Source organism: Lasioglossum baleicum, chromosome 16, assembly GCF_051020765.1.
Source record: "Lasioglossum baleicum chromosome 16, iyLasBale1, whole genome shotgun sequence".
Lineage (NCBI taxonomy): Eukaryota > Metazoa > Arthropoda > Insecta > Hymenoptera > Halictidae > Lasioglossum > Lasioglossum baleicum.
The window spans coordinates 569,126-592,973 of NC_134944.1; the positions used below are offsets into that span (position 1 = coordinate 569,126).

General features: G+C 36.8%; 2 protein-coding genes across 9 annotated transcripts in view; one reads left to right on the forward strand and one right to left on the reverse strand.

Moving 5' to 3' along the window:
- Positions 1 to 5,476: 5,476 nt before the first annotated feature.
- Positions 5,477 to 23,848, forward strand: part of Hop (tyrosine-protein kinase hopscotch) — a 28,400-nt gene continuing 10,028 nt past the window's right edge. The window contains exons 1-13 of one of the 8 annotated variants that reach the window (XM_076439973.1): positions 5,499 to 5,620; positions 5,706 to 5,743; positions 6,232 to 6,372; positions 7,258 to 7,617; positions 9,054 to 9,257; positions 9,876 to 10,156; positions 11,349 to 11,673; positions 11,904 to 12,293; positions 12,797 to 13,173; positions 13,651 to 13,847; positions 13,966 to 14,247; positions 14,329 to 14,666; positions 15,112 to 15,302. In XM_076439973.1, coding sequence (XP_076296088.1) covers positions 5,712 to 5,743; positions 6,232 to 6,372; positions 7,258 to 7,617; positions 9,054 to 9,257; positions 9,876 to 10,156; positions 11,349 to 11,673; positions 11,904 to 12,293; positions 12,797 to 13,173; positions 13,651 to 13,847; positions 13,966 to 14,247; positions 14,329 to 14,666; positions 15,112 to 15,302 — 3,118 coding nt within the window. In that variant the 5' untranslated portion in view covers positions 5,499 to 5,620; positions 5,706 to 5,711. Of the gene's footprint in view, positions 5,744 to 6,073; positions 6,373 to 6,628; positions 7,028 to 7,257; positions 7,618 to 9,053; positions 9,258 to 9,875; positions 10,157 to 11,348; positions 11,674 to 11,903; positions 12,294 to 12,796; positions 13,174 to 13,650; positions 13,848 to 13,965; positions 14,248 to 14,328; positions 14,667 to 15,111; positions 15,303 to 23,848 lie in introns of those variants that run through there. The other 7 variants (XM_076439971.1, XM_076439970.1, XM_076439969.1 and 4 more) reach the window with 7 other exon arrangements.
- Positions 19,729 to 23,272, reverse strand: LOC143216696 (uncharacterized). Its single transcript, XM_076439983.1, has 2 exons — positions 22,565 to 23,272; positions 19,729 to 21,520 (listed from the first exon to the last, which is right to left on the reverse strand). Exons 1-2 carry the CDS (start codon positions 22,610 to 22,612, stop codon positions 21,290 to 21,292), a joined length of 279 nt encoding a protein of 92 aa, XP_076296098.1. The 5' UTR covers positions 22,613 to 23,272; the 3' UTR covers positions 19,729 to 21,289.

The following is a 23,848-nucleotide window of genomic DNA, read 5'->3' on the forward strand; positions in this document are numbered from 1 at the left end:
TATTTAATTTTACGTTATCTTACCCTTGCAATCCTGGAAAAAGGAGATACTGGAACTGCAGTTACTCGAATTAATATTCGGACGTTCTAAAACAGACGAGAACTTTTTTAATATTGTACTAAACGATTTGAACTTTTTGGGGAGCTAGAGCAATTAGTTTACTACAGGATGTGAAAAGAAATTTTTTCAAAAATTGCAATTGATCGGAATTGTATGGAAAAATACTAAGAGTTGCATTTTACAACTTTTTTATGTGGGCCCATATTGAAAAATTGAAAAATACGCTTCGTAGATCTGTGTCGACTAAACATATTTTGAAAATTTCGTCAAAATCGGTTAACGTTGCAATGAGCTACGTTTAAAACGTTTAAAAATGGTAAAAATCGCAGATTTTCAGCCTATATCGAAGAATTCTTACATCTTTCAAGGCCTGTCGTGTTTTTCCCGCATCAACCGATTTCGATGAAACTTTCACAGTGCATATTATTTACGCAGGCCTAGAAAACGTACTTTTTAAATTTTCAATATAGGCCCGCATGAAAAAGTTGTAAAATGTAAGATTTAGTATTTTCTCTGCAATTCCGACCAAATGCAATTTTTGAAAAAATTTCTTTCCACATGATGTAGTAAACTAATTGCTCTAGCTCCCCAAAAAAGTTCGAATCGTATAGTACAATATTAAAAAAGTTATCATCTTTTTTAGATCGTCCGAATATTAATTCGTGTAACTGTACGTATTAGGGGATAATTAATGTATTACTAGTTTATTGATTTATGTGTAGGTTTACTCTTAATGTAACTGTAAAGATAATGGAACGGCGAGGGGGGAAGAAGTAACATAAGGAAGAGATAACAAAAAGGAAGAGAGTGCCCTGTATAACTCACGGCATTCGGCACATTAGTGCGACTGTGCTGTGCTAACAAATAAGATTGTCACGCCTTCCTTTTTAAATGAAATAAAATTTGATTCGTTTCTAATGAATATTTATGTGGGCATTATAAAATAAATGTAGCTTTTATATGACGAGAATTTTTTTTTTGCATAAAAAAGTAACATTCAATTTAGTTTCTATCTCTTGCAATCGATGCAGACAATTTTTATTTTGCATAAAGATCCGCAGTCTAGGAAAACTACTACAAATACTACAATAAATAAAATCTATCATTTAATTTTCCCGCCTCGAATGCGTACAAAATAAGTAAAAAGGAAGAGTTAGTGCGGCTATGTGCTGCCATCTTACAACGGCCCGATCGTTAATCTGGGCACGATATCCCGGATTGTGGCAACGACATCATGTGCCAAGATTGTGTCCAGGGGAACACTACGAGCCCACACGCGCATTTGTGGCTTCGACCCGCTTGGTTGTCTGGGATAGTGTAACCATAAGAGTATTTAATAAAAAAACTTTTATAAAAAAAAATTAAACCGACTTCGAAAAAACGCACTAAAAAGTATAAAATAATTTCCATTTATTATTTATTTGGATACATTATAAGGAAACCGCTAAGGAGTGAATGCTGAACTTTTTTATTTTCTGTGCTGCCCTCACGAAAGTGACATGAGCCAATTCGTGGCGTTCTGCCGATTAAGAAAAGCCTAAACTCGATAGAATTAGGATTGTTTCTAGTGGTTTTATCCGTGAAAGTATTCTCGAAATTTTTATTCAAATACATTTTCTGCCCATCATCTGTGTTAGGGCGACGAAGCGACGAGGGCCTCGGGCGCCTTCAGGCGCCTTGGCCAAGTGGTGCAATAAACACGGCCGGGCAATCCTTCGGCCAGCCATGAAGCCGCTAACAAGTAAATGCTGAACTTGTTTATTTTTCGTAATGTCGTCACGAAAGTGACACGAGCTAGTTCGTGGCGTTCTTCCGATTAAGAAAAAACTAAACTCAATAATAGAATTCGGACTGTGTCTAATGGTTTTACTCGTGAAAATATCTTAGAAATTGTATCCAAATACAATTTTTACCCATTTCTGCTGGCTAGGGCGACGAAGCGACGAGGGCCTCGGGCGCCTTGGCCAAGTGGTGCAATAAACACAGCCGGGTAATCCTCCGGCCAGCCAGGTAGCTCGAATCCGACTAAATGACCCTATTCTTTTATATTTTTCACTTCCAAAAATACGTGTTGCAGAAAAAGAAATGGAGCTAACAGTAAACTTAATCCCTCGTCCTATCCAAAATAAGAACTTAATCCCTCATCCTATCATAAATAACAGGCTGACAATAGGCGTTCATTTTGGTTGTCTTACAAATTTTTAAGTTTACTGTTATTTAGGATAGGATGAGGGGTTATGAATAGAACTAGCCTAGTTCTATTATTATTTGGTCTTTAATGTCTTTATGGTTATTACGGCTATTAACTCTTAAGGGTACGGCTGGTGGCCCATTGCTGTTCGGTCATGGCACAACAAAAGCCCACACTTACTTTTTCAGAAGCTTTTGCTCCAAAAAGTATATTAACGGTTTCGGTGTTATTTCAGCCGCTTGGCATAATACCGTTACCGGTATTGTCCGGTATGTATATTTTACCGGGATTAAGTCCCTGATTTCACACAAGCAATACTTTGTCTTGGGCGAAACGAAGAAATCCTCTCTCGTTTGTCTCCAGTCTCCTTAACTGTACTATACACTAAAAAGTAGTAGTCACCCTTTGTACAGGGTGAACCACGAATCGTGATCAGTGAGTGATTAATCTGTTATCAACAGTCCGATCGAAGATGTTTTCATCAAATATAGCGAATCCAATTTTGGTCGATCAACCGCCTCTCTGGCTATAATGTAGACGTCGAGCTTACAAACCAGAAAATTTGAGGATGATTTTTGGAAATACGTCAACCGCGAAAAATATCCCAGTACCACCAAATGTAGCATATACTATTCTTGCTTCGGATCTACATACCCGTGTGAATCGGCATTTTCATACTTACAGTTAACGAAGACTAAACAACGTTCTGTCCTGACTGATTCCCATACTATAGACTCATTATTATTATCTTTGTCAGGATATACACCTAATTATGATTGCTTGGTTGGAGACATGCAAACTCAGTCTTCCCATTAATGTTAAGGCAATAAAAAAAGGATTTAATTCTAAATCTGTCTTTATCTGTAGCTAATTTGAACTAATATTGTTAATAATTACTCATGTTGTTTTAATTCCCCTGGACGATTTTTTTTGGCCCGTTAAATAATCTATGTACTGAAACACAGTGTATAAACATAGTATGTATTTCACACCTCCCTCTCACCCCACTTAGACTACGCGCCTATGACAACAAGTTGATCGCGATTTTATTTTAAGATAAAAAGTAGATCTTATGTACACAAAAGTTGGCCACCCCTGAAATACAGCATGGTTTCAACCTTTGGTAAGAATATCTTGTATGATATACGAAGAATTAGGATGATAATAAGCAAATTCACTCTAGATTACGAAATCACGACCGTAATCATGATTCTGAGATTACTATGACACAATACTATGGCCATCACTACTGTTTATAATACTGTTTATATTATTCAAAATACAAAGTAACGAAAAGAATAAGGAATAGATAATGGGAACAACTCGTCCGGGACATCGTCAATCTTTGACACAGCAGCTTCTATTGCTTGGAATCTGCACCCTAAAAAAATTTATTTTTTTTCTACAGTTTATAATTTGCTCACAGTTGCGTAAACAAATATATAAAATGCACGATGTAAGTTCGAGTATTTTCGTTTCTTTCAACCTAAAAGCATTGATTTTTGCACGTGATATCCATAAAAATTGCCGTGAGAGCTGCTGGACCATACTTATCCTGAAAAACCCTTTCGGTTCTTCGTAAAACAGTTCGTCGAAATAAAAGTTCTTCATAACTGGTTTAGTTACCGAAATCGATATTAAACAGTTTTCGAAGTCTGATTCTGAATCATTCAGTTACATTCCATTTCAATTACATTGTGCTCCAAATACATTAAATTTCAATTACAATGTAATTCAACTACCCAAATGGCGCTAAGACGTCTAAAGGATATATTTTAGACGCCTGCCGCAAGACATTCAGACGTCTCGAAAGTCGCTGGAACACCGCTGGAAGGTCGCTGGAATACGTCTAATACAGGTCTTTTAAATTTTTACGGTTGAAATGAGACGTCTAAAAGGGGCATTTTCGTTCAGCAGTAAAAACGACGTTTCCAAAATGGCTCTTTTAGACGTCTAAACACGTCCTTTTGGGACGTAAGACGTTGAGACCTAAAGAAGACGTAATAACGACGTGTATAAAACGTCGTGTGCTATGTGGATACGATTATTCGCGATTAGCGTAATTACTAGCAATTAAATTGATATTAAATGGTTTGAATTATCTCATACAACTAGAGGATAATCTATCCTATGCTGAATATTAAATTAATTTATATTTTTATGCCAAGTTCTGCAGAAAACTACGCAAAATATATATTAATTTGAGAGTAACATGTGTTCTAACTTTCGGGAACTTTTCTCCAAGTTGTATATTAAATCTAGAAATAGAGAGAGAGAGATTGTATTTAAAACTATTAATTTCTCTTTCTCAAAAATGATGTGAGATCTCATCTTCTCTGGCGCGGGAGGGGGAAATCCGCTCTACCGTCGGTCTAGGTGCTGATCCAGGCTAAGCGTCCGCTCTACCTTCGGTCTAGGTGCTGATCCAGGCTAAGCGTCCGCTCTACCTTCGGTCTAGGTGCTGATCCAGGCTAAGCGTCCGCTCTACCGTCGGTCTAGGAGCTGATCCAGGCTAAAAGTGGGAGGGGGAAATCCGCTACTGTCGGTCTAGGAGCTGATCCAGGCTAAGGTTTTTAGAGGGGGCAGCACTAAACCGGTGGCAACGAAAACCCAGGCGTGAGCACTCTCATATCCTCTCTGCCTGTACTAAACCATACCCCCACCATAGCCTATATATATGGTCTAAGATTGAACCCAACTTTTTTCATACGATGGATGGCCGCTAGAGGCGCTGCGCGGAAAAACAGTAACGTATCTACTATTGGGTAGATGAAATGGGGTTCCTTGAGCACCCCGCAGAATTTTAAAAAATTTATATGATTTGATTCTGAAAAATGAATGTATAACAAGTGTATTTGTGTATATTTTGTAACTCGTAGGACACGTCCTGGAGTCTTTTTGTCCGGTAAGATTATTTCGATACATTCCCGCCAATATAACTGCCTCAGGGCTCTGGCCGCTCTGCTACCCAATAGTAGATACGTTACTGTCTTTCCGCGCAGTGCCTCTAGCGGCCATCCATCGTACGAAAAAAGTTGGGTTCAATCCAGTTCAATCGAAGCACTGTACCACAGTACCACAGCTCTGGCATCACTGTTCAGCAGTTCAGCAGTGTTCAGCAGGCTTGCCATATTCCGCGCGTGCCAGGCCCCTTACCGCTGCGCCCCTCGCCCACCTGCTGGGCTAAGCAGATGCTCCCACTGGCGAGGAGTGGGGCAAGCCAGGCGGGCTTAGCCCAGCAGATGGGCGAGGGGTGCAGCGGTAAGGGGCCTGGCACGCGCGGAATATGGCAAGCCTGGTGTTCAGCAGTGTTGCACATTCGCGTTGTAAATAAACAACTACGATAATCCAAATAACAAAATGTAAAAAGTGCGTATACATGTATTAACAATGGAAAACGATCGATTGGTGATCGTTTATGTTGCGAACGAAGATAAGGAATTAAATTTTACAGTGAAATATGGTCAAACAATTGAGGATCTCTGTATCAAGGTAACAAATCATGAAGGGTTATGTTTATCTGGTATCTTTATTATTTTAATATAAAATTCAGTCCATATTTTGACATGTTTAAACTCAATAATAAATATATCGCGTTTGATATAAAGTACTATCGAACGATAGTAAACATTAGCTATTGAAATTTTGAAAAGATGAACACAATATTCAATGAAATTATACTCAACAAATCTTGAATTAAATTTAGCTAAACAATTATAATTCGATGTAGTAAATGTCCAATGCAAATATTGTTTAATCCAAATATATGTCAATGTTATTTGTTGTGTTTCTGTTTTGTAAGCATAACATATTGATTTATAGGTTTGTAAAACTATAGGCATAGGGCCAGTTGCCAGACATCTGTTCGCCCTTAGAAATCACTATGCAAAACTATGGTATCCGTTGGCGCATCGTCTAGAGTCGAAAGACAAGAATAAATTTGACCTGAGACTCAGATTTAAACCTTCAAGTTTACGTAGATTACAACAAATAGATTCGAATGCTTACGACTATTACTTTCAACAAGCACGTTCTGATGTTATGGACAATAAAGTACCAGATATTGTCTACGAAAGGCACAAACAAGAACTAATTGGTCTAGGTGTCTGTGATATGTACAGGTATATATAACTGTTTTAAAGACCATTTATCTCTAATTTCTTACTAACTTAACCCCTTGACATACAATGACGTCTGGGAGATGGTATTTTCTCTGTAATTCCGACAACTTGCAATTTTTTTCACGTTCTCTAGCAAACTAATTGTTCCAACTTCTCAAAAAGTTCAAATCGTATGGTCCAATATTAAAAAGTTACAGCTTGTCAAATATAGCTGTGCGGTTGACCAAAACTTATGAATGCGCAGAAAAAGACAAAGACCGCACTCGACGAGATAAGGATGCAACATTTGAATGGTAAGGTACACACCTAGTCAAAAGTGCGTACTGTCTATTATTTCTTACAGCAGTAAACATATAAACAACTGTTTATATGTTTGCGTGAATACACTTGTGTCACTTTACTTTTTAATTGAACTGTCGCCACATGCATCGTTTGACAGGTGACGATCAGTTCTCTATCGTTGTGAAGTTCCGCCTATTTACCACTGCGCAGCGGAGTCATTTCCCCTTGCAGGGGACATTCAGCCGCACAGCTAGATTTGACAAGCTGTACTTTCCTTTTAAGAGTGTCAGAATATTAGTGGGAGTCACTGGAATTTTTGAAAGCCTAGAACAGTAAAAAAGTTAGTATTGGACATAAATGGCTACCATGGAAGGTGCAAAAAACATTACTTAAATATGTAATTAGTTTTAAAATAGTTGTACACACTCAAACATATTTATATGTTCATATTTCATGACCTTTGAAAATTTAAATTTTAATCCTTCGATTAAATTACAGATAGATTTCAACTGTGTAATAACGTCACTTCCATACTTTCATTAGTGAATACGTCAAATTTGACATTTAGATTATGCCTGAAATTTATCCTAATATTTTTCACAGAGTAATGCTGGAAAAAAGAGTACCAAGAGAAACAGTGGAGTCAGAATATAGAAAATATATACCTAAAGAATGTATAAAACGCCACGGATTTTTTATTAAAAAGCCAATTCATAATGCCCTTCAAAAGATATCTGGATATGATGCAAATTACGTTAAAGAGCAGTATCTCAAGCAATTTGAATGCATGGCACCGAATTATCCATTCGAGGAATATGAAGTATTAATGGACAGAGGCCTTCAGAATTCTCCGACAAAAGTAACTCTGAGAGTTAATGTAGATGCAGTGAAGTACTCTGAAGCAAACGCTACTTCGTGGACTATATTATGTGCAATTGAAGATTTGTGTTTTGTTTCTATAAGGTTTGTAATTAATTATTTAATACATATATAGAACACGATATTCGACAGGATTGTCGCTTTGATTTACATGAAAATCGTTATATTTGAAGAAAAATTCAAGAGAAACTAAACGAGTGCGACGAGGGTGTTAAAAAGAAATGTATTTTTAATATTTCGATGCTAATATTCTTTTTTCAATGATAATAATTGATTATTTAATTGTTTATGTATACTAATATATGTATCCAATCAGCCAGGCCTGCTCCGAGCAGATATCGAGCATTATCCTGTTCGAACGACGCTCGAAGCTGCTCGAAGCATAGGATGCTCGGAATCTGGACGAATCTGCCGGGCACATCCTGCCAGCATAAAGCGCCACCTCTGCTGACGCAGCTGCGTGGTATTCTCCCGGCAGAAGCTTCCGGGCAGATGGAAGGCAGCTCGTTCCTGGATTCTGCCTCTCCGTAAGACCGAGGTGCCTTTCATCTGCCCGGCCGAAACCGAGAATTTGGCTGACTGGGTACATTGATAAATTATACAGGATGATAATTTGGTATTTTAGAGATTCGAAGGTGACTATTCCTTTAAACAGCAACATGTTTTTTTGCAGATAGTTGTTTGCAGACAGAACACAATCATCAACATAAAGTACAATGCAAAAGTCATAGTCACAGAGACTAATATCAAGGCATATATCCTCATTCAATGTGCTAGCATAGAATCACACATTATTATAACATTGTTGACAAGTAGCCTTGCATAAGAGTTGTTACTAAATGATCATTGTATTGAATGCTTTTTTTAAATAAAGCGAATATCGGTAATACCCCAGCCAGGCCCTGCCTCGAGCAGATATCGAGTACAGCCTGGCGAGCAGATTGCGGGCATTATGCTGTCAGAACGACGTTCGAAGCTCCTTGAAGCTGAGGATGCTCGGAATCTATTCGATTTTGGACAGCACACCCTGCCAGCAGAAAGCGATACTTCTGCTGACGCAGATGCCCGTCCAAAATCGAGCATTTTGCTTACTGGGACGTTGCTGGTTGTTTCTGTCTTGTTATTATTTTATTTTTCCTGAAAACAATTACTACAATCTACGGATAACTGAACATGGTAATTGCTACAAAACAGTGTATACTGATGTCTGTTAAAAGAAGTCAAACATATATTTTATTCTTAAATTATATTGATTAGAACTTATAATGATATGTATACGTGTGATTTTTTAAAACGAGGTAGATCTTTTTTTTAATGTTAAAAAGTTAGAACGCTTGTCGACAAGTGTTCATGCGTGAGGAAAGCGTTTATTCTGTCTCGTTCTTTTCGACTTCACTTTAATCATAGACTGTTTTATCGCAAATATGTAATCGATGTCATTTAATATATGAAACGTCATCATTAATATACCAATTGTTATATTAAGACTACATAGAAATTTATTGTATTTATTGTTTCAGACAAGACAACACAGTAGAAATTTCAAGGAAAAATGGTATACCATCATATCTGAAGTTTGGGAAAAATGCCCATTTAATGTCCTTTGTTTCTGCTTTGGACGGATATTATCGTTTAGCAGTGAAATGGACGTTTAATTTGTGCGGTGAAATTGTTACTCCTAGTTTAGAAAGATTACATAAACTGAAATGTCATGGTCCAGTTGGGTAAGTCTCGGTTAACATTTTTCCTGTTTTTTACATTTTAATTAGATTGTGACGATTGCGCGTTAGCTGATCAGTTACAACTTACAACCAATGAGGTTGCCGGTTCGATCCTTGCTGAGGGGTTCACTCTTTTTTTCTGAAATCCTACATACATGTACAATCTTGTAAAGTAACTTTTTGATCGTGTTACACCTTTTATTGATGTAAAAGCTAATACTCGTTTTAAAATCTAATACCTTACCTCTGAAATGTTATTATTACAAATTGGAAATAGTACAAATGCCATAGAACATTGTTTTATTCCTTCTGTGATTCCTTATCACCCCAGTAAGCAAACGTGCTCGATTTTGGACGGGCAGCTGTGTGCGCATAAGTACGCATTCTGCCAGCAGCCCGTCCAAAATCGAGCATCTTGTGCTTCGAGCGATGTTCGGCCAGTAAATTCACCACACTGGGCTCGATTTCTGCTCGGGCAGGCCTGGCTGACTGGGACCTGTTAAAATATTTCATTGCAACGTGGAGCATTAGTAAAACATTAAGAAATTAAATGACTAGAAATGTTGAATTGTATAATAAGAAGATATGAGAGAATAATCGAAAACTGAAATTATATTTTAGGCAAGATTTCTCATATGTGAAACTTCAACAGAAACGTGCCAATAAACCTGGTTCTTACTTGCTTAGAGAAAGTGAAACAGAATACAATGTGTACTACTTGGATGCATGTAACAAAGAAGGAAAGCTTTTTACAGAAAGAATAGAAGAAAGAGTGTCGTTAGATGATTTTATTATTACTGGCAATTCTGGTCACTATAATTCCTTGGCACAGTGTGTTGCATCATTTAAAGATTTCGAAGGGAATTCGTATCTGTCAGAATGTTTACCACCATCTGAATATGGTAATTCCTTATTTCCTATCTAGATATGTTTAATATGTTGAGAATAATATAATAGTATTTTTGCCATAAAATCATAAAACCTGCTGTCTAATTATTACAGGGTGACAAGAAATAACGGAGTTAAACATTTCTTATTATAATTCTGTCAAATCGACGAATTTTGAAAAGCCAAATGATAACAACCATATAACATAGACCTTTAGTATTCATATATTTAAGAAGTTTCGAAGTGGCCACCCTTTGAGCCGATTCAGAGGCACAAACGTGTTTTGAAATTTTCGGCTATGGGCCGCAGCTCTTCTGGCGTCATTCGGTCCCACACCCGACGCAGAGATTTTTTCAGCGACTCGAAACTTTTATGGGGCTGAGCATAGGCCCTGGCCTCCAAAATCGACCAAACGCTGGAGTTCATAGAGTTGAGATCCGGTGAGTACGGCGGCCATTTCGCAGATGTGATGAAACCTGGAAAATGGGATTTGCTACGGTTTTCGAGGATCAAGGAGTCAAAATCAACCAAGAAGTGTATCGACGGGACATTCTCGAAGCCGTCGTACTTCTGTGGGCCCAACAGCACCTCGGCGATCCGGGACGGACGTTACAGCAGCCCACAGGGCGAAAACGACTCAGGAGTGGTGCAAAGCCCATTTTCCAGGTTTCATCACATCTGTGGAATGGCCGCCGTACTCACCGAATCTCAACCCGATGGACTACAGCGTGTGGTCGATTTTGGAGGCCAAGGCCTGTGCTCGGCCCCATAAAAATTTGGAGTCATTGAAAAAATCTCTGTACCAGGAGTGGGACCGAATGACGCCAGAAGAGCTGCGGCCCATTACCGAAAATTTCAAGACACGTTTGAGCCTCTGTATCGGCGCAAAGGGTGACCATTTCGAAACTTCTTAAAGATATGAATACTAAAGGTCCATGTTATGGTTGTTATTATTTGGTTTTTAAAAATTCGTCAATTTGACAGAATTATAATAAGAAATGATTAACTCCTTCATTTCTTGTCTCCCTGTATATATAAATTTGCGAAGGGTATGTGGATTTCAATAATGACTGTCCAATATATCCTAGAATTTCATGCCTAGCACTTACTTGAAGTATTACGAATTAGCATTGAAACACATGATTTAATACCTACATGTTTCACAGTTTCATGAAATATGTTAGCGTTTATATTTTTATGTTTAAGACAAGTCATCGTTACTACTTTGTGCTCCCGAGAGCGCAGTCAGTGAAGTTGCAGCTGACGAAGAAATTGTAGCGTCAGTTTTAGAAACTGGACCGCGCTGTGTACCGCGAAATCAACTTGAACTATATAAACCTTTCTTAAGAGGTACAGAAAGTCAACATTATTCGCCGACAGCCCTTTATAGAGGAATTTGGAGATTGACTAAAGGAAAAAAGTTAGAGGTTGCTCTAAAAATTTTGAAGCAAGAAGAAGAAACCAACTATACCAAAGAATTTCTGGGTCTTGCTGGAAAATGGTGTCAATTACGTTCAGGTACACTTGTGAGGTAACTGACAATTCATTATGTTGCCATGTATATTCGAGAGTAATGATATATGTAGTAGTTATATAAGCAGGGGGAAATGTGGAGAAAAGGGGAGGGGAATAGCAAAGATCGTAACCCCGATTTCGCGTCGTTTTCTAGGGAAAGTTTTGTAAAAAGAATTAAATTCATTTTTCAATTAGACTGCTCTTATGATCACGTAAGATAATCGACAACTATTTTTATTTCCGTAGATTGTATGGACTGACTGTTACACCATCAATTGGAATGGTTTTAGAATTGGTACGACATGGACCTCTTGATGAATATTTACGTAGCTCTTCTTCTCAAACTATTAAAACAGTAGATATGGTAGAAGCAACGGCTTGCTTAGCTACTGCACTGTGGCACCTTGAAGAAAATGGTGTAGTTCATGGCAATATTAGGTGCAATAAACTCCTGGTACATGCGCACACCAGTAACAGTTTTGTAGTAAAATTGGCTGACCCAGGATTATTTTCATACACGAAAACAGATATTCATTGGTTACCTCCTGAAACTTACAATGATCCAGAATTAGCTAGACATAGCTTCCAAGCTGATGTTTGGGCTGTTGGAACAACAATTTGGCAAATCTTTGCCCGGTAATATCGTTTACTTCACGTTGAAAAACATAATAATGAATACAGGGTGGCTGAAAAGTTCCCGGAATACTTTAGAGCATTTCAACAGCATAAAAATAACTCACAAACGAATGAATCCACACACTTGACCGAATAATAAGTTCTATTAATTAATTAACAATGAAATGAACCAAAAACATTTTACAAGAAATGTTCGAAATTGCCTCCTTTTGATTCGATACATTTACGGACCCGTTTTCTAAAATTCCCGACGGAGGCAATTTCGAACATTTGTTGTAAATGTTTTTGGTTCATTTCATTGTGAATGAATTAATAAAACTTATTATTCGGTCAAGTGTGTGGATTCATTCGTTTGTGCGGTATTTTTATGCTGCTGAAATGCTTTAAAATATTCCGGGAACTTTTCAGCCACCCTGTACATAATGTTAATAATGTATTGTTTACGCTGTGCAGTCACTATGTATTTATTGTAATATTGTAAATTTTATATTATTCGGTTTCAGAGGAGTTACATTATCACATTTCCGAAATGCTGCCATTATGAAAAGCTATTACGAATCTGGGAGACGTTTGCCCATTCCAGCCAGTTGTCCTACAGAAGTTTATAGATTAATGCTGGACTGTTGGGGAGACTTGAGTGGTTCTAGGAAACAACCACAAGCAATTATGAGAGATATAAATCAAATTCTGTACCAAGTCTACAATTCTCGCAGAACTCATGCTTATACACCGGCTTTTCCGAAACTATTCAGCTCTGAATCGAAAAGATTTGACGAGCATAATTCAGATAGTGCCGACAGCAAATCAATAAGCAGTGAATCGAGATCTAGTAGTTTGTTTACAGAGAATACAAGCCTTCCCTGGAATGATACCGATGATAGTAAGATACACCTGATTATTAATTCTATAAAAAGTGCTTTTAAAGGAGTAGACTCGCTTTTCCAGGATTGCAAGGGTGCGGGATGCGCGTTCTCATTTCTCGATAATACAAAAACAGGGCTTTTCAGTAGTCAGAAACGCTAGATAAAAGGTCGATCTAGACCGCTGTCGCCCTCAAAACTCCTATTTTTTCGTTTACGAGGTGTAATTTCCATTATTCGGCAGCATATATAACTGCGCATGTAGCTATTTTCTTATTGTTAACTACATGCTGCCGAATAATGCAGATTACGTTTCATAAACGTAAAAATTGGACTTTCGAGGGCGATCGAGACCTAGATTGATCTTTTTTCTAGCTCTTTTGGCTACTGAAAAATCCCATCTTTGTATTATCGAGAAATGAGAATGCTCATTCCGCACCTTTGCAATTCTGGAAACGAGTCTACTAATGTTTGATCGTGTTTTGTTTAAATTTCAGGTATGCAATGTTTAATGAATCCTAATGAAAACTACATAGGTAGTACTGAAGATCTTTCTGCATATCTAGGTTTGTTGTCTAGTGCTAGACGAGACTCGGAAGGCTGCTCAATTTCTGAAAACAGAATTCCTAATATAAATCGTATCGAACACTCTACTCAAGCTCTTCGAATCGGTCATCATAGCAACTTGGGTGAGGTAATATCGATCAATATATCGTTTTAAAAATTAAGGAAAGGGACATCAAAATTGTACTTTCTAGCATAATTTATAATGATTATCACACTTAAAATGATATTGTAATATTCCTTTGCAGGTAATAGGTGGGAACGAACCAGGAACAGAAGATTGCGGCTCAAGAGGAAGCAGTAACGGTTCGTTAGGTCAATTAAGAGGAATCTACGAGTTAGATATAGATTGCAACGTAATTTTGCAAGGCAGAATTGGTCAAGGTTTCTATGGAGAAGTCTATAGGGGCACTCTGGAAAGAGAAAACGGAAAGGACATAGAACCACAACAAGTTGCTATTAAAAAATTGAAAACGAGAGCACTCGAAGCTGATATACGAGACTTCGAGAGAGAAATTGCCATAATGAAGGTATTGAAAGTATTACAGAGCATTATACATATGTAGTATTTAACGTATAATTCTATATTCAATCTTCTAAATGTAACTTAGACGCTAAAACACCCGAATGTAGTGGAAATTCTTGGAGTAATATCGGAACCGGAAGTCTGCTTGGTAATGGAATACGTGAAGCACGGTTCATTGCAAAGTTATCTACAAATTCACAAACAAGAATTGACACATAGGAGATTGTTGGGTTTTGCTTTGGATATTGCAACGGGAATGGATTATTTGGGCAGTATGAGCATTGTTCATAGAGATTTAGCTGCAAGAAATATTTTAGTTGCGGATAAAAATAAAGTGAAAATTAGTGATTTTGGACTGGCCCAAGTCACAGGAAAGAACGATTATTATATCTTGCAGACAGATCGTGGACTTCCTATTAAATGGTAAGTGCGATAAATATTATTGAGATAATTTTCAAATAATTATACTTAATTTTATTAAGTACTACTTGACATTAACAAAGGAATAAAGATGAAAACGCGAAAGAAATTATTAAACCCCTTGCCCTACGATTTATTTTGCGGTTTCAGTGACTGGAACATTTTTGTTCTAAAAATTATAGCTTATATAAAATTATATGTACCTATCAACAAAACCAAAAGAGAATTTTAGTTTAGTTTAATGAAGTTTTAATAATATACATATTTGTTAGACTCTGTTTAGAATTTTCTTCACGAATGTAACACGATATTGTAGGGCGAGGAGTCAATATTTTCGTTAGTAAAATTTGAACAGTATTCAATTAAGCTGCTTAAAAAATACTTCGAACTATTTTAATCATCGTGATACATTAATTTTGGAGGAATTTCACGTACAATTGTTGTTCAGGTATGCTCCAGAAAGTATTAGGGATGGAAAATTCTCTACTCGGTCGGATGTATGGTCTTTCGGTGTAACCATGTACGAAACATTTGGCTTTGGCGAGGAACCCCGTTTACCCGGAGTCGATTCAAGTACAGAGCGTCTTCAAAATGAACAAGAGAAAGGGAGTACAGAATTATTGGCTGCATTAGAAAGAGGTACCCGTCTTCCTTGTCCTTCGACTTGCCCGCAAGCTATTTATGTAAAAATTATGTATCCTTGTTGGCATTTACAAAGTCATCAGAGACCAGATTTTGCATCTCTTTGTAAAGATATCAGAGATCTCCTCGCTGAATATTAACAAATAGATGTGAATATTAATACATAAGTGTTTTAACGTGTGCACTGTGGGTCATTCCACCCGGAATCAGACACTTCTCGAAATATTGTTTCGAAATTTTGTTCAAATTCGATGCTGTAGTATTTCAAAGGAATTCCCGAAATTTTTCTGTTTTTAACTTTAGACAGAGTTGTTAGTTCCACTGAAAAAATCGACTCTTTATTTTAGAGGACTGTAAAACCATTTTTAAGGTTTCGAAATATACTGAGACACGGTCGTGTCACTAAAGACTACACATATCCGAATTTAAACAAAATCCGAAATAGTACATACTGTGGAAAGTGTCCGATTTCGTGTGGAATGGCCCCTACGACACCGATTAGGCAAACGTATACAATTATGTGTCGTATAAGTCAGATGGGTTATAAAACATTAGATACAATTGTGAATAATTGAATGTTTTATCGTCAGGTGACATGTTGCTGACTCAATTTATAGTTGACACATTTGAATAATTGTGCTAATCATTTTGTAACTGAATGTGTCGACGTGATGTTTGAATTGTTGTACAGGGTGTAAAGAAATTATATATCGCGGCTACCATGAGATGGTTCTACACCCTCCATTTGGTTGAAATTGAACTAAGGAAGGCCCCTACGTAGTCACAATCGCTAGATAAAAGACCCACCAAGTGCTATTGTTGTCTAAAATGGCCTACTTTTGCGTTTTCGAGGCGTAATTTCAATTATTCGGCAGCAGGTATCGAAGTTCGAGAAGCATTGGACGGCGCGACAGTGCTACCACTGTCAAGACACATACATTTTCTTAAATATCGAGAGATTTAGGGTACTTATAGAAAAAGCATACACCAAGCGCACTTGCAGGGACACATACAATGTCAATGCAACCTTTATTATGTTAAACTATACGTGTTTAAACACACAGTTTGAAAAGTACGAAGTATACCCCTGAACGGAGGGTTTCGGCACAAGTATCAGTTCCATTGCATTTTTAGCTAGGAGCGCTAATGTCTGTTTCTTAATATTCAGTCATTGTTTTACCGATTCAGTCATTGTATCGGTAAAATATCGGTAAAACAGTGACTGAATATTGAGAAACAGACATTAGCGCTCCTAGCTAAAAATGCCATGAAACTGATCCACACCCTTAAGGTCAAAAAGTCAACAATTCGAGGGTGTAGAATCATCCAATGGTAGCCGCGACATATAATTTCTTTACACCCTGTACTTTACAGTAACTTAAGTCAATTGCAAAGGAGTTTCAGCTCCTCTTCAATATATTAATTTATTTTATCGGAATTTTTCTCTACAAAATTTTAACTGTGGTTACTTCAAATTTAATCTTTCGGCGATTGTAAAACTAGAATGAAAGAAAGCATCTATGATACCTTAGGGTGGCTCTTATATTTACTTTCGTCGAAATTTCTTTTATGGCACCCCTCAGAATTGTTCCGAATAATTAAAAAAAAATCTGTGCAAAGTTTAAGCTCGATAAACATTAAAATAATTAATTTAATGCTCATAAAATCGTTCTTCTCGAATATCTTCCGAACTACTCACCGCGTTGAAAAATATGTTAAACAAAACCTGTAGTTCTGGACAGGCTGTGTCTTTTCTGTCCTATTACTTTTTTTCGTAAAACAAACGCTTTTCGAAAAAAGTTGAGAAAAACGTCGGATCAAAATAGAAATATTTTTTCTGAAATTTGCAAATTGAAGTGTGGTCTCATTATTTTTTTGGTAAAAGAAAATATTTGTTTATTGATATAAACATTAGCGAAAAATGTATACTTTCTTTTTATTATTTATATTTATATTTTTATATTCGAGAAAAACGATTTTATGAGCATTAAATTAATTATTTTAATGTTTAATTCATTTGGGCCACGTTTTCCCGTTATGTATAGGCTCTCAAACTTTGCACAGATTTTTCTTTAAGTATTTGGAACAACCCTAAGCGGTGCTGTAACAGAAAGACAAAAGTCGAAAATAAGAAAATGATACCTACTAGGCCGAAAAGTATTATTTTAAATAAATAATGACAGATACTTGTATCTTGTATCGTTACCGACGACATTAACAAACTTATGACTCATGCGAGATGGGGGACTTAACGTCGAAAGAGATTAGAGAAATGAAATGTTAATTTAGGTGATATTTAGTCACGATAAATATTTTAAATTAAGAGGGATTTTAAATTACGTTTATATTATAGACATATTTGAAATAGTTCTAATTTTTATGACAAAATAAATGAGATATACAAAATGTACTATAATTGATAACGCAGTTAAAAGGGTGGCTATTCTGTCTGACAAAAGGTTGGAAATATGTATAGAATGACATTTTTCCATACATAACGTTACAAGACTTTTGATATTTTCATCATAAAAATGAGCACAAACCCGTCGGTCTCTTATTCGCTAACAATATGTTGATACATAGACCAAGTTTCCTTCGTTGTTGTACATTTGTATTTAGATTCTCCACGATCAAAGTGTTTATTGATAGGAAAATGTATTATATGAATTTTTAACCGAAACGAAGGGCGATCTTTGCGTAAGTGATTCAAGCTCAAATGTAGAAGATTAAGACAGTTGAAAAATCCTTCGAAATCACATGTGTATAAATATAAATAATAGTTTGATGACTCTAAGTTTGAACAAACTAACCAATTCAACTTTTGAGCTATAACTGTCATGAAAACATGGTTTTAGTACGTACAGTGGGTGTACAAAGTATTCGTACACCTTTTAAAAACTAATAACTTTTTTATAATTATACCAAACGACCTGATTTTTTATAATCAATTAGAAGCATTGGTTTACGAAATGATATGCAAAAAAGATTTTCCAGAAATTATAATTTACAAGGTTACATGCAAAAATAAAAAAAGGATTTTTCAAAACTTTTTTATTGGGATCCTTAAAGAAAATTTAAAAAATATGTTTTGTAGTTTTATAGTAGTTACATGCATGCTGAAAATTTCATCGAAATCAATTAACATACACACGAGCTACAAGCGGTTAAAAATGGCGAAAATCGTAGGTTTACACGACTTTTGATCAATTTCTGCTTCAAATCCACAGAATCGTACATCTTTCGATGCGTGTCATTTTTTTCTACGTCAACGGATTTCGTTGAAATTTTTAGCATGTGTATAACTATTATAGATCTACAAAACATATATTTTAAATTTTCATTAGGGACCCAAACAAAAAAGTTTCAAAAAATGCCTTTTTTATTTTTGTAAATTATAATTTTTGGAAAATCTATTTTGCATATCACTTCGTAAACCAATGCTTCTAATTGATTATAAAAAATGAGGTCGTTTGATACAATTATAAAAAAGTTATTAGTTTTTAAAAGGTGTACGAACACTTTGTACACCCACTGTATACCCAGATAGCACACCGGCTCGATTTTGGCCGGGCCCCTGTGCGCGCTAATGAGCGCATGCCACCTGCAGCGGCTCGAGCCCAGGGCCCGCAGGCCGGGCCCATTTGCAAAATTGCTAGGGTGCGGGATTCGCGTTCCCATTTCGTGATAATACAAACACGGGGTTTTGTCAGTAGTCAAAAACGCCAGATAAAAGATCAATCTAGGCAAATCGCCCTCAAAAGTCTTATTTTTTTACTTTAACGACATTCATGCGACCGGCCTTGTGTTCTGTATACTGGCATCGGCCTGATTGGCCACATTAGTGTGACCGTGCTGCCCTCTCAAAAACAGGCTAAATCCCGGCCCGGTCTGCAGGCCCAGGGCTCGAGTTTCATTGGTGCGCACAGGGGCCCGTCCAAAATCGAGCTGCCTGGGCCTCGAGCAGTTCCAAGCGTTGTGTTTGCCCGTAATCTGCAGGTCAGGGGCTCTGCAGGCTGGGTCAGGTGGTAGGCTGTGCCAGGCTGTGCTGAATGGGTAATACTTGGAAACGATAATAATGTACTTAGATATTTACACGTAAGCGCAGACATGCTGTATGTTTTTTAAACGAGTAATGTACATTTTGTAATTATATTTGGTTGTAATATAAATCAGATGAAATAAAATAGTCAATCGTGAAAGTGGAAATACGGCGACACTTATGAAAATCACCTAATTCACCGTGACATAACACACGATTGCATTAGTATTGTCTCACAAAAGGATCACAAGAGGAAACCCCCTAGCAGTGGGGATTAGGACTGTTACTTTACTTCGAAGGCTGTAGATTTTAAAGCTTCGAATTTCGAAGCTTCGATTTCAGAAATTTTGAAGGTGATGAAAATCGAAGTTTCGAAGCTTCGAATTTCGAACCTCCGTCGCTTAAAAACTTCGTACACTACAAAGTTTCCTTCATTCCTTCGAATCCTTCGACTCTTCGAAGATTCAAAGCTTCGGAAAAGTAACAGCTCTAGTGGGGATAAAATAGTAACACTATCCGTAGGGACGAAAGTCACACTATGGGAGGGAAAACTGTACCTCGGTGATATCGTGTGATATCCAATATATAAAAACTTGATTTGAAAGCAAACTAATTAAGATTTTTTAGTAAAAACCAAGGAATTTTAAGGGAATGGAAAAAAGGAATAGTAAGTACTGAACACTAACAAGAAGTGTAAGTTTTATTGTCGTGTAATTATTGTAAGTTTTATATTACAGCAAAACCGTAACACATACACGAAGATACTTACAATAACCCAGTTTCATATTGTTTCGTATATTAAGTCATTCAAATAAATAAATACGTAGTGTCATTATTTACAAATAAATAAATCTTAAAATATTGTCCTATTAAAAATTTAATAGTGTTATCGTATAAATTATCATATGATGATAACTAATAGATAATTAACTTAAATGATAATTAACAGTTGACAGTGGAAAGACTTGAATAGCAACAGAAACATTATGTATAATATAAATTTTTAGTAAAAGTGCAATAAAAAATGTAGACTTTTCATTTGCGTTAATAGTTGCCACATCGATACTTAACCCAGATCCGCGGCATTTGTTTCAACTGCTGTGCGCAGCATGAGTTGGGCCTTTATCCCACTTACCCTCGATGTCTTTCATTTACAGATGAAGCAAAATATAGAAAGTCTGAACGCATAACCATGGGATTCTCATGTAGTTTTATCGCAGTTAACACATTTCAACATTCCGTATCACGGTTAATTGTAAATGTGTTCTGTACAGTTCAAAGTAAACGGTACATTTTATACACAATTCAGAAACATTGAAACGTCCCCAACGCGCTGTACTGCAAACAATGCAACGCGAAATGCATTATCGAGGACCGTTTAAATTGCGTCTGATAAATAAATTTTCGTCGTAGGTCCTATAGGGGCTATATCCCCATGGGATATATCCCAGCCAACTCCCAATCGTTGGCCATCGTTGGCCAACCATAAATGCTACTAGGGTGTATATCCTCCTGTACTGCAGACATTAACACATTGGCACCACGTCTATCATATTAGACTAATTAATGTAACATTTTGTAAATTCATTTTGAGACAGATATCTGAAGATATCGATGATATATTTTCGCGTTACCCGTATCCAAGTAAAAAACTAGAATGACACATTCATGCGTCAACAGTCGCTAATGGCTTAAAAGACTAATATGTCATGAATAGACTGCGGATTTTATGCATTTATCGCAAAAATGGACACGCGCAATTTAAAACAGTTGACATGTTGCGAATATTTAAGGACATCAATGTGTTAGTTTCAGCTTGATAGTCCTGCAATCGATGCGAACATTTTTTATTTTGCATAAAGATCCGCATTCTAGTCATGAATAAAAGCATTCAATGTACATAAGTATGTAATCTGTAGATCACGTTCGATCGTTAAAGGGTACGTTAAAACAAATCCGGTATATAGTCATCGCCGCCATAATCGTAGTCGTCAGCTCCGGGTGGCAAAAAAATTCCTCCAAGCACGCCAGAAAGATTTTCTCCGAGACCCATCGCAGATGCTACTCCGAAGACTAGTCTCATAACCAGTAGCCTCATAAAATTTGCCACATTTGTTTCTTTGCTTTGAAGGGACAACTGAGTCGTTTTCTTTGCCTTGCCCTCGACATAGTGGTCCTGTCAATAACCATAATCCTTCATTGTAGAGATTAAATACAGTGACATTGATATCACTGTCCAACAAATTTCAAATCTTTTCGAGTTTTTTGGCGCTGATTCCGAATCTCCCCTTAATTTTTCTTCTACGCGCACAGTTCTTGAGGAACATGACTTTGAAAAGAAAACGTACTTTTCAACTTTGAACACATATTGTGATGTTATTATAAAAAAATATTGAATTGTACTTTACAGCAAAAGATTCTGCAGACTTTCCCGAATCCAGTGATACCCAATACTAATACATTATGATTGTTTAAACAGTTAAAATTATATCGTGTTTGGTGTCGTTTTAATCAGGAAATGCCAGAAATGAGTTGGTGAAAGTCCCATAAAAGAATAATGAAAAATAGAGAAGTTTTGTAATTCGATTTGTATTGGTTTACACCGATACGCTTCGGCCGCGCGATCCGCGCAATTTTTAGTAGTGACTCCGAGTGTTAAGCGTTAAAAACGAAATTTCTATAAACTTTTTGTTCCTATCATTACTTAAAATTATTTAACCCCTTGCCGCACGATTTTCTTTTACAGTTACAGCGAATAAAACGTCTTCATCCCCAAAAATGTCGTAAAAGAGAAAAGGAAAATTTATATTTTTTGTACGGCTGCATTTACTTTAATGCTTAAACATTGATTACTAGACTGCGGATCTTTATGCAAAATAAAAAATGTTTGCATTGATTGCAAGACACAGAAGCCAAATAAAAATTTCATTCTTCTTTCGATGATCTTGTTAAGGTGAAACTAATACACTGGTGGCCTTCAATCTTTTTAATACCTCCACTGTTTCAAATTGTACGTACCCATTTTTGTCATAAATGCATAAAATCCGCAGTCTACTGATTACAAACGAATCAAACTTTATTTCAGTTAAAAAGAAACGCGTGACATTCGTACTTGTTAGAGTTTGTTTAAAATCGCCATGACGAGCGTGACTCGTTAAAATACAGCAAGGGGTTATTTGCATACAAAAAGAAAAGACACGTTTGTTCAGTTGGGACTTACATTAAAGCAAGCGATAATAACTAGCGCCAAAACGAATGTTGCTCTCATTGTGAGTATCGCTCGGCTTCGGAACAACAGCGTAAATAAGTAAAATTCTCCACCGGCTGATGCTGATGAATTCTTCGGATGTTTCTGGTCTGGTTTAATCCGTTCAGTACGTCGGATTCGGTTACATTTGTGCGCCCAGTTCGAGCACGTAAGAGAGACTGAACGAAATCACTATTTCCCGTGGAGAAACTCAGCTATATGTAGTTCCTTTTCTCTTTAACTTAGTTTGCTGATAGAGCACCGATTGTAACGTTCGATCGAACAGGTGAACGATGGGGACAAAGTGAAATAAGTGCCGGGGTTCCATGATCGTAGATACCTAAGTTATTCTGTGGTAACGGTATACGACGAAAAAAGGCATCCAGGCCATCTCTCCAGGTTACGCGATACGTGCTCGGTCGGCCAGTGTACAGTCACGGATGGCAGAGGATCTTTACCGAGATATCGTGCGCGTAAAAACAGGGACGTCCTTGTGAAAGTGTCAACACATTGTTCCACGTGTGTTGTACTAGTTTCGTGGATTCGTTAACCCTTTGCACTCGAAGCAATTTGAACTCAAAAATCAAGATATTTGTGTTTCAACCCAGATCATTTTTGTTCTGTGTAATCTTTTTTACATTGTGCATATGAAATTGAACCTGTTTTCTTATATATAACAGTTGAGCTTTTTACAATTTATAGAATACAGACAAACCCAAGTAGCCACGTGTAGCCACGTGTAGCCACGTACGTCCCTAAAACGTACGCAGAATGGACGTAGGACGTTTGGACGTGAACTGGACCTGAAACGTACGTTTTAGGGACGTACGTGGCTACTTGGGAATTGAAGAATGTTAAAACTGTTTTGAATAATGGTATGGACAATTTTTAGTGGCGTCTCAGACTCGCCATTCGACTGCAAAGGGTTGATAATTAATTAATCGAACAGTCCGCTTGTTAATTGGTATCCCTACACTCCCGGACAAAAAGATAGCGCAATAATCAATTTTATCGATTTTTAAATTACACTCGAAGTTCCACAAATATTTCATAACACATACTGTGGGTGTAAAATGTATTCGTACGCCCTTTAAAACAGAATACCTTTTTTATAATTGTACCAAACCACTTGATTTTTTTATAATCAATTAGAAGCATTTCCAAAGTTTCTCCAAAAATTATAATTTACAAGTTTAAGGCATTTTTTAAGGCATTAAGAAAAGGCATTTTAAAACTTTTATTTGGGCCCTTAATGAA

Coding starts and splice junctions, on each gene's coding strand:
- LOC143216696 (XM_076439983.1), bottom strand. CDS start 22,612: ATGAGAGCAACATTCGTTTTGGCGCTAGTTATTATCGCTTGCTTTAAT. Junction 21,521..22,564: donor TTATTATCGCTTGCTTTAAT/GTAAGTCCCAAC, acceptor GGTTATTGACAG/GACCACTATGTCGAGGGCAA.